The sequence below is a fragment of the Triticum dicoccoides genome, chromosome 7B (assembly GCF_002162155.2).
Source record: "Triticum dicoccoides isolate Atlit2015 ecotype Zavitan chromosome 7B, WEW_v2.0, whole genome shotgun sequence".
Classification (NCBI taxonomy): domain Eukaryota; kingdom Viridiplantae; phylum Streptophyta; class Magnoliopsida; order Poales; family Poaceae; genus Triticum; species Triticum dicoccoides.
The window spans coordinates 575,298,117-575,309,037 of record NC_041393.1 but is presented as its reverse complement, the minus strand read 5'-3'; the positions used below and the strand labels follow the sequence as shown (position 1 = coordinate 575,309,037).

Sequence of the window (10,921 nt, the reverse complement as noted above, 5' to 3'; positions counted from 1 at the left end):
ACTAGATAGGGTGAAGATACACCGAACAAGACCCTCAGACAATTACTTTCCATAGTAGCAAGTGACAGAAAATTTCAGCACACTAAATAAATTTTTCCTTACCAAATTCCACCAAAGGCGCTTCACTCCCCGGCAACGGCGCTAGAAAAGAGTCTTGATGACCCACAAGTACAGGGGATCTATCGTATCCTTTCGATAAGTAAGAGTGTCGAACCCAACGAGGAGCAGAAGGAAATGATAAGCGGTTTTCAGCGAGGTATTCTCTGCAAGTACTAAAATAAGTGGTAAAGATAGTTTCGTGATAAGATAAATTGTAATGCGCAACAAGTAACAAGTGTAAATAAAGTACAGCAAGGTGGCCCAATCCTTTTTGTAGCAAAGGACAAGCCTGGACAAACTCTTATAATAGGAAAAGCGCTCCCGAGGACACATGGGAATATCGTCAAGCTAGTTTTCATCACGCTCATATGATTCGCGTTCGGTACTTTGATAATTTGATATGTGGGTGGACCGGTGCTTGGGTGTTGTTCTTACTTGAACAAGCATCCCACTTATGATTAACCTCTATTGCAAGCATCCGCAACTACAACAAAAGTATTAAGGTAAACCTAACCATAGCATGAAACATATGGATCCAAATCAATCCCTTACGAAGCAACGCATAAACTAGGGTTTAAGCTTCTGTCACTCTAGCAACCCATCATCTACTTATTATTTCCCAATGCCTTCCTCTAGGCCCAAATAATGGTGAAGTGTTATGTAGTCGACGTTCACATAACACCACTAGAGGCTAGACAACATACATCTTATCAAAATAGCGAACGAATACCAAATTCACATTAATACTAATAGCAAGACTTCTCCCTTGTCCTCAGGAACGAACGTAATTACTCACAAAGCATATTCATGTTCATAATCAGAGGGGTAATAATGTGCATAAAGGATCTGAACATATGATCTTCCACCAAATAAACCAACTAGCATCAACTACAAAGGAGTAATCAACACTACTAGCAACCTACTAGCACCAATCCCGGACTTAGAAACAAGAATTGGATACAAGAGATGAACTAGGGTTTGGAGATGAGATGGTGCTGATGAAAATGTTGATGGAGATTGCCCTCTCCCGATGAGAGGAGCGTTGGTGATGACGATGGTGATGATTTCCCCCTCCCGGAGGGAAGTGTCCCCGGCAGAACAGCTCTGCCGGAGCCCTAGATTGGTTTCGCCAAGGTTCCGCCTCGTGGCGGCGGAGTCTCGTCCCGAAAGGGTGCCTTCTATTTTTTTCTCATAGAAAGACTTCATATAGGAGAAGATGGGCGTCGGAGAGCCACCAGGGGGCCCACGAGGTAGGGGGGCGCGCCCCCACCCTCGTGAGCAGGGTGTGGGCCCCATAGCCTTCATCTTTGGCGATGATTTTTCTTTATTTATTTTAAGGTATTCCGTGGGGTTTCAGGACTTTTGGAGTTGCGCAGAATAGTCCTCCAATATTTGCTCCTTTTCCAGCCCAGAATTCCAATTGCCGGCATTCTCCCTCTTCATGTAAACCTTGTAAAATAAGAGAGAATAGCCATAAGTATTGTGACATAACGTGAAATAACAGCCCATAATGCAATAAATATTTTCATAAAAGCATGATGCAAAATGGACGTATCACACAACAGTCGTGCACCGGATACGTAGCGAAAGGTGGCGCGGAAATTTAGGCGCCCCTGTCTATCCGTCCCGTTTACTGCAGTGCGCTCTGCCACGCATGCTTCCCCAAATTTTTGAATCCCGTGAGATCCGGGAATCGCAGTAATCAATCGCGCCAAAGATTTTGCGTCAAAACAACACTCGAAGAGTGCCAGCATAAGTTCACTCGACGACCTCTGAATCGATGAAGGCGACTGAAATGAAGCCGAAGTTTCAGCATGGACCTCGAACTTAGTATGAATGCTTGTGAAGCACAAGAGTCAAGGCAGGGCCAACTTCAACTTTCTTTTCACTCGGACCTCAATCCATTCGGGGGCTAATGACGATGCCATAGACCTAGTGTAGGTCCGTAGACCTGACCTATACGCCCTACCCAAGGTCACTACCTTAGAAGCAAGGACATTCAAAGCACAGTAGGAAGTATCATCTGAAGCCATCGAGTGCAATCCACTCGACCAGTCACCTCACTCGGATACCCCCAATTTCACTCGACCTGGATGAAGTCATTCGACCATACAGGAAACCACTCGGAGTATAGAAGACCTAGAGTCACTCAGGATGGCAACGGTCAGGCGTTCACTCCGTAATCTTAAAGATCATTGATAACACTTTATAGCTGGCGTTACCAGTAACACCCTATCTTAATGTACATTGAACTCCTGTAACGGAGGACGGCCGGGGTCCTGTCGCACTCTATATAAGCCACCCCCTCCTCTGGGACAAGGGTTCGCACCCCTTGTAACACACATCCATATTCCAGTCGACCGCCTCAGGGCACCGAGACGTAGGGCTTTTACCTCCTCCGAGAGGGGCCTGAACTCGTAAACTCGTGTGTACAACCTTGCCGTAGCTAGGGCCTTGCATCCTCTTACGTACCCCCTACTCTTACTGTCAGACTTAGTACCACGACAGTGAGCGCTAAGGACGAGAAGCGGCTATTCGGTAGAAGGGTGTTATTCCCAAAAGAGCTAACCTCTGACCATGGAGGAAGTTGAATCAGGGAATCAGGTGGAAAGGGAGAGGTGGGTGGCTTCCGCTCACGGACCCATCACCCTCCTGCCCTAGAGGAGGACCAACAGTGGTGATGGCGCTGCCATCACTGGGACTCAGATGTCATGACCTTACGAGTCTTGACATAAAATTTCCCCTGCTGTAACCAACTCAGGCAGTTTAGCCTACTTAATGCATAGAAGTTTTATATCTTACTTGTGAATTACATATGGGACCAAAGTTTCCCATTTGTATTTTATCTCTGTCCATTTCGCTTACAATTTAGTGCCACTGTCTCTTGAACCTTCCACTAGAATTAACCGAGATATAGCCTAGGTCGGATCAAAATAGTCTCTTGTTTAGGAATCGATGAAGGCACATAGCTTATATGTGTGCACACTCGCCGGCGGCAGACAACTCTTGCTGAACCAAGTCATAATAGAAGTACTTATGTTCGTTGGCCAAAAGTATCGACCATAAGGATTTTATGTTGCGTCCATCATCAACACACTCCTTTTTAGGTGACGTTCGCCAGAAGTCTACCTTGCTCGACTAACTGGCCCCGGTCGACACAAGAGGAGTAGTATTCGGGAATCCTTCTTGTGTTCGATTAGAGCTCCTCAATATTTTCCTAGTATATTACTCAAAGAATGGAGGATTTTTTAGAACACCCTTGATCTTGCCGGATAGGAACGATGCTCGACAATTAGTATTAACTTCATAGCAAACTGTGGCAACGCACGAGTATATTTGCTAGTAAAACAAAAATCTAATAACTAGTTGCAACAATGACAAACTGCGAGGTGATGAGTTTGCTCGAATGTGACCTTCCTTATGGATAGGGAAGATATGCTAGTGGACTCACCATGCTTTATGAAAAAATCATTTTAATTTTTTTGCTTTTTAAAAAATTGTTTGGGATTTCAACAAAAAATCTGAACTTCAAAAAGTGATCCATATTTTTATTTTTTCTTTCAAAATATCACAAAGTTTAAAATTGTTCTTACATTTTAAGAAATGTGAGTATGAATCTTTTTTGGATTTCAAATAATGTTCACAAATTTTAAAATTGTTCCAAAATTTTAAATATGTTCATGAATTTAAGAAGATGTTCACCAATTTTAGAAAACTTTTTATGATTCAAAAAAATGTCCTTGAATTTTAATAATTGCTCCAAAATTGCAAAAGAATTGTCATTTAAAAAACATTTACTAATTTCAAAGTATGTTCCCAATTGAATTCACGAATTCAAAAAAAATCAGGAATTTCAAAATTATTTCAGGCATTAAAAAAATGTGCACGATCTTCAGAAAATGTTTGTGAATTCGAAAATTGTTCACTAATTTCAAAATATGTCCCCAATTTAGTTCACAAATTCAAAAAATATTCATAAATTTTTAGTTGTTTCAGGCATTCAAAAAATGTTTATGAAATTCAAAAATGTTTGCGATTTAAAATATTGTTCACTATATTTTTGACTATAAGCTGTAGGGTAAAACCCCACTGCAATTTTAATTAAATAAAAATAGAGGCCTTACAAGAATAAAAGTCTCTAGCAAAAGGAAAAAACAAAGAAAGAAAGAAAGAAAGAAAGAAAGAAAGAAAGAAAGAAAGAAAGAAAGAAAGAGAAGCTAAGTAAAAGGCTTGAGATAAGCCAAGGAGAAGGAAGAAGGAGAACAAATAGAAAAACAAAACAAACTAGAGAAAAGACTATCTATCTATCTACAACAGGGCTTTCAACCATGAAATGAATTGAGCAGCATATTTGCTCTTGATCCTGTGGGAGAACTGCTTCAATTCCCTGAAGTAAATGTGCTTCCAGCCTTGAAAAGATGGTTGTATATTCTCAAAATTCTTGTTATTTCTAGTTATCCAGATGGCCGTGATCCTAGAATGATTATCTCCATGAAGAAAGGTATTCTCAGCTTTTCTTTTAGGTCTTTAAACGCCTCTAACACGGAAAATTTTTGGGCTCTTTCAAGGCAAATAAAGCCCTAACACCGCTTGCCAAAAAGGACACCCCCAGAATAAGTGGTGTCCCCAATTGAGTTCACTGATCCAAAAAAAGTTCATCCATTTCAAAAATGGTCTTGGCATTCGAAAAAAATGCACTAGTTTGAAGATGTTCACAAATTTTAAAAAATGTTTGTCAATTTGGAATAACTTCATGAAATTTCACAGAATGTTCACGAATTTAAAATAAAATCAGGAATTTGAAAAATGTTCATGAATTAAAAAAATGTTCACATATTTGAAAAAAATCATGATTTTAAATACTGATATCAATTTTGAAAAATCACCAATTTAAATCAGTCTTTCACAATTTTTAGCAAAGTTCACGAATTTTGTAAGAGACTCACTGATTTGAAGTGGAAAAGAAAAAGAAAAATAATAAATGAAAGAAAACGGACAGTACAAATGCGGAACCGGACTAAATGGGCCGGCCATTTCCGCAGGGAGTTGTGTGGTTTCGCTATCCTTGTTGAGGCCCAGGCCTAGAACGCTACAGTCGGATTGTCAGAGAAAGTGGCGCGCTTTCGACATTGCACTTTACTGCTGCACCGGATTATTGTTGACTCATGGGACGGAGCGGTCGTCTTCATTGACCATTCATTTGGTGCTGCTTTCTGGGCACCCACAGCCCCAGCCCCAGCCCCACATGTTGTCTATACTGCGGGAGTGCGGGGTCAGTGTAAACTGTCACCATCCATCCCTCCAGTCGGTCGCATTGAATTGAATTGAACCGGCCTCCAGCAGCGATTGAATGAAGCAAAGCAACTGGGCTGGGGAACATTGACGACACCCGTCAGAACCTCCGCGTGTGCGTGGCCGTGGCGCACAGGAGGACGACACAGTAGCAGTAGGTGTAGGTGTATCTGGCCGGCCACCGGTATTCATTGCCATGGCTCGGGCATGCTCAGCAACGGATCCCGTCGGTCTGGCCGGCCTCCGTGTGTCCGTCACCGCCAGCAGCAAACGGCGGTGGCGTTCAGGATTTCCTTTGTCCTTCACATTTGTTTTGCTGAGGTGGAGCAAGGAAGGGTTCAAGTTTTTGAACTGCTAGGGCACGGTATGTGGATCCGTGTTGGGGTAGTGACAGACAGTCAGAGCGACGGATGGATCGGGCGGGATCATCGGTGTGCGCATTGCATCCGCTTGGCACCTCTGTGGGCGTGGGGCGGCGTGCGGGGCGACACGAAAGCTGGGCGCGACCACCGCTCCACTAGCCGCGGTAACGATAAACAATGCAATGCGCCCCCGTAAAAGAAGAGAACAAAAGCGTGGAGGGCAAGGGAACAACCGCGCCGGACAAAGCCTCTGCGTCGCCTTGGCTCGGCGGCCAGCGCTGGCTGGCATGCCTCCAACTGAACCCCAGTATCCCCGCGCCTGGCGCTACTAGCCTCGGCTGGCGCGGAGAAGAGAAGAGACGCGGCGCGGCAGGCACGCACGTAGGCCAGGTCCGCGGATCACGCCGCCTTGCCTCTCCCGTCCCACCTCCTGCTAGCTCCCGCTCCCAGGTGAGGTTCGGGGGCTGTTTGATTAGCATTACCACACTTTATCACATATTTTTGTCAAATTTGCTTAAGGTTAGTTAATCAAAATGAAAGGCATAAGTTGACAAGTCTAAGGAAATCTTACCACATTTTTTGTGTGTATATCATGTGGGATCTAAATGTGGCTTGGCTAAGATGTGGCTTGAACCAAACACTCATCTAAGTTAATCAAACTTTTCTAGTTTTAGGTGTGGCAACATTTGGCAAAGTTAGTCACAAACCAAACAGCCCCTTGTTCTGGCAGTCGGGGCCAGCCCAGCAGCGAGGAGGTGGCTCGCTCGCTCGCTCCTGTTGTCGCGCCTCCTCCTCGGCCTCGGGTCGCGAGTTGGCCACCCACTCCCTCCACGCGGACGGCACTAGCGACACGTTGGAGACTAGCTAGGCGCATTTCAAATTTGAAGTTTGCACGTCGCCTCCTCAGTTAATACTCGCTGCTGCAGTCGCAGTCGCGCCGGTCTCCTCGTTCCCCGGCTCCGGCCCAGCAAATACGCGGACCCAAAGAACCAACACAAACACGCCCGCCCGCCTCCGCTCCGCACGCTTCACTTCATCCCCATTAACTACCTCGCAAGTCGTTCCAGTGATACGTGCGCCGCTTCGATCGTCCTTGGACAAGAACAACGGAGTCCCCGGCGGAGCGGGAAGCCATGCCGTTGCCGCGGAGCAAGGCTAGGAGGAAGGGCTTCCGGTCGCAGCTGGAGCAGGAGGTGCTGCGGCTGCAGGAGGTGCTGCGGGAGGAGACGGCGCTGCACGCCATCCTCGACAACGCGCTCGACCACGCCGCCGTCACCCTCGCCGACATGTCCTACCTCCCCACCCACGTAAGCGCGCCGCCGCCGCCATTCTCTGTCTGGCATCCTTGGCCACGACCTGACTAGAGCATGTATGAATGCGCTTTCCATTGCTCCAGGCCCAGGAGCTGCTCTCCAACATCTCCGCCATGGAGGCCGCCGTCTCCACGCTGGAGGAGGAGATGGTCGCCCTGCACTTCCAGCTCATCCAGGAGCGCAACGAGCGGCGCCTCGTCGAGTACCGCGCCAACGCCAAGCAGCGGCCGCTCCCCCTCTGCTCCCACCGCTCCGCCGCCAAACCCGAGCCCGAATCCGACGTACGTACGCCCGCCCGCCTCCTCCCCCTTCCCCCTCTCCTCGCCACCACATTCTCCGCCCCCGTATCTGAACCCATCCATGGCGCTCTCTCCGTACCAGGACACGGCGAGCGACACCAGCAACTCCACCAGAGGGGAGAAGCCCCACCCCAGCGCCGCGGCCCCGAAGCTGCACAGGCAGTTCTCCGTCAAGGCCCTCGGCGGCGGCGCCAACCCGAACCACCTGTCGGAGGACATCGTGCGGTGCATGCGGAACATCTTCATCTCGCTCTCCGACTCCTGCCGGGAGGCCTCCCGGACCACCCCCTCCTCCGCCGCCGGGGAGAGCCAGCGTGCCGGCCCGTCGCCCAGTGGGATCGCCGCCTTCTGGTCGCTGTCCGAGCCGTCCTCCATCTCCTCCTGGGTGCAGAGCCCCCAGGTCGACCTCAACCAGAACAACAACCTGCTGGCATCCGAGACCGTCTTCGACCCGTACAAGGCCCGGGAGAAGCTCAGCTGGGCCGACATCGGCGGCTACGGCGCCGCGTCGGAGGTCTCGTGGATGTCCGCCGGGAAGAAGCAGCTCGAGTACGCCGCAGAGTCGCTACGGAAGTTCAGGTACGGTGTCAACCAATCCATGCTATATTCAGAGTCTACTGACTATATGAGTAGTTAAGACAGTGTACCAAACAAGACAACAGCACCCTTTATCTAGCCCAAGAAATTACAATTTTAGTTCCAAAGTTTGAATACCATAAAACATGGACAGAGTTCTTAGCATTTCATGATGCTTTGGGCAATCAGTACTGATGGACGCTTATTAGAGTGCAGGTTGCTGATTGAGCAGCTGGCAGAAGTAAACCCTGTTCATCTCGGCGACGATGCGAGATTGGCGTTCTGGATCAATCTGTACAACGCATTGCTGATGCATGTACGGTGAATTGACAAACTCGCTTTAGTTGTGTGATTGTGTAGCCTTTCTGGTTGAAGCTATAGGCTCCATTGATGGTTGAGGCGAGATTTGATGGTGCTTTGTGTCCTTTACAGGCTTATCTTGCTTATGGTGTTCCACGAAGTGACATGAAACTGTTTTCACTAATGCAAAAGGTTTGCTTCAAAACTTCTTGATTCTTGCTCATTAAAACCTATATCCATCTAACTATTTTTCCATTCCTCAGTACTTTGTGATGCTTTATGTCTAACATTTTTGCAATCCTATTATTCTAGGCTGCATATACAATTGGAGGGAATTCATTCAGTGCAGCATTCATCGAATATGTTATTTTGAAGATGAAGCCGCCGAATCACAGACCACAGATGGTATGTGAGCTGCAGTGCATCTTTGTGACAAATCTGCTTGTTTGTTCATGAATGCAAACTGATGACAGCTTCTTCTTTGTTTTGCTTAAGGCTCTGCTTCTTGCCCTTCAGAAGATAAAGTCACCTGAGGACCAGAGAAAGTTCTGCATTTCAACAGCGGAACCACTTCTGACATTTGCCCTCAGCTGTGGAATGTATTCTTCGCCTGCAGTAAGTTTAGATCATTCATTTGACGACTTCCGATACAAATGTAGCACCACCATTTTTCTACCTTTTTGTACTTAACTGACGAGCATTTATCACTGCAGGTGAAGATATACACAGCCAGCAACGTAAGGGAAGAGCTTCAGGACGCGCAGCGCGATTTCATCAGAGCATCGGTAGGAGTGAGCCGAAAGGGGAAGCTTCTGATCCCCAAAATGCTGCACTGTTTTGCGCGAGGATTCGTCGACGACAACAGCTTCCCTATCTGGATATCGCATTTCCTGCCTCAGCAGCAGGCTACATTCGTTGAGCACTGCGTGTCTCAGAGGCGGCAAAGCCTCCTGGGCACCCGGACTTTCGGCATCATCCCGTTCGACTCTCGGTTTCGATACCTCTTCCTGCCTGATATGGGATCATCGAACTGACTGGTAAGCTAAGATAATGTCCAACATTTAAACTGTATTCTGACTAGTACTTGTGCAACAGCATGTGTATTTCCATGTACTGAATATCTGTATGTTGTAACAGTCGATCATCAAGTCAGAGGTGCAAGGAAGCCCTATATTGTCGGCTGTCGAACTGAGCTGTTTCGGCAACAGCAAGTGCTCGACCAGGTCTAGGATCACAAGTGCACATCCAGTGATCATCCGCGGCGGCCGGCTGGATTAAAAGACCGATATCCTCCTCGGATGTCAGATAAATCTTGAGCACGTAAGCTGGATTAATTGGCTGGTTTGCCTCGACCTCTTGTCGAATTCAGCGCAAAATGTTGTATATGATAGTGGTTGATGTCTAACTAGCTAGCAAATAAAATGAAGGTGATCGTTATGAAGGTGTTGTGTATCTAGTATCTACTGACTACATGTATGTGGCAAAATGTATTGTGTGCCTGCAGCTATGATCTGCGGTACTTGTCATGTAGTGGTACAATTTATAAGCAAGAAAGGAAACCTAGATTGTTGACAGTTGAACCTAGCAGCTTCAGCAAGTGCGCAAGTCGAAAGGATTGCAAGTGCAGTGAGTTCAGCAGGTTTGTTTCAACAGTTTGCAACAGCTTGGCTAGAAACAGACAGGAATCTTCAACTTCTCGTCGAATCCATTGAAAGATGCTGTATTTGATGCAGAATAAAATTCAGGTTATCAGTTGAAGGCATTCATTCATTCATGCTGTATCTCTGTTGCTCATGGTCCTGACGATGCCAAAAATGTATTGCTCTGCCTGCTGTGTCATGTACAGCTATAAGCAAGTGGTAGAAAGTACAGAAATTCCATGACGATGCTCCCTCCCTCCCTACTATGATCTCTTCACCGCATGATCGCCGTGGTTCCTTTCGGAATTTCCGCCGCGATTCACTCTTGTGAGAAATGCAGTCCCAGTTTGGCCATGAACGTGCCTGTCATTTCTCCTGGGCAAGAGCTTCGTTCATCTCATGGCCCGTCCTCGCCATCCTTGATGAGGTTGCAGATGTCCGAGCACTCTGTCAGGCTGCACAGAATTAATCGCATACATGCAACTCATCAGTTAGTCGCCTCCGGTTGTACTAGTACGCGAGGTGCCGTTGCTGATTGATTACCAGTAGAGGCGGCTGCGGAACTGCCCCTCCTTGAAGACGACGAGGGGCCTCCGGACATTGAGGGGCCCCTCGCCGCCGCGGATGCAGGTGGCGACGCACTTGGAGGTGCACTGCAGCGCCTTGGCCGACTTGGGGTGCTTGATCCTCACCTGCGCCTTGTCGTCCCCTACAAGCTCGTTCGATCACCTCCATCATCAACTGATTATATGCCTGTGATGTGCCATCGGTGGTCTCTCGCGCCGATGAAGGGGGTACGTACCGGAGAGCGTGGGCGGGATGTTGGAGAAGTTGTCCGACGACTGCGGAGGCGGCGTCGAGAGGATGGCGGCCGCCAACGCGAACGCCACCACAGCCGGCGCCTGCCCCGCCATCCCCGCGCGGCACAACGACGAGGAGGAGGACACCAGCGCCGTGGCCGGCCTCGTCTCGTTCGTGGTCTCTGCTCGCTCTGGTCAGCCACTCAGCCTCGCTGCTCTCTGTGTGGTTAAGGGCGCGTC

At 47.9% G+C, this 10,921-nt stretch overlaps 2 protein-coding genes across 2 annotated transcripts; one reads left to right on the top strand and one right to left on the bottom strand.

The window, feature by feature from the left end:
• Nucleotides 1-6,687: 6,687 nt before the first annotated feature.
• Nucleotides 6,688-9,815, top strand: LOC119340798. Its single transcript, XM_037612710.1, has 9 exons — nucleotides 6,688-7,060; nucleotides 7,150-7,347; nucleotides 7,448-7,944; nucleotides 8,158-8,257; nucleotides 8,374-8,433; nucleotides 8,554-8,646; nucleotides 8,737-8,856; nucleotides 8,955-9,278; nucleotides 9,379-9,815. Exons 1-8 carry the CDS (start codon nucleotides 6,887-6,889, stop codon nucleotides 9,273-9,275), a joined length of 1,563 nt encoding a protein of 520 aa, XP_037468607.1. The 5' UTR covers nucleotides 6,688-6,886; the 3' UTR covers nucleotides 9,276-9,278; nucleotides 9,379-9,815.
• Nucleotides 9,816-10,007: 192 nt separating this feature from the next.
• LOC119340799 lies at nucleotides 10,008-10,901 on the bottom strand. Its single transcript, XM_037612711.1, has 3 exons — nucleotides 10,684-10,901; nucleotides 10,425-10,590; nucleotides 10,008-10,336 (listed from the first exon to the last, which is right to left on the bottom strand). The coding sequence occupies exons 1-3, from the start codon at nucleotides 10,793-10,795 to the stop codon at nucleotides 10,279-10,281; spliced, it is 336 nt and encodes a 111-aa protein (XP_037468608.1). The 5' UTR covers nucleotides 10,796-10,901; the 3' UTR covers nucleotides 10,008-10,278.
• Nucleotides 10,902-10,921: the final 20 nt, after the last annotated feature.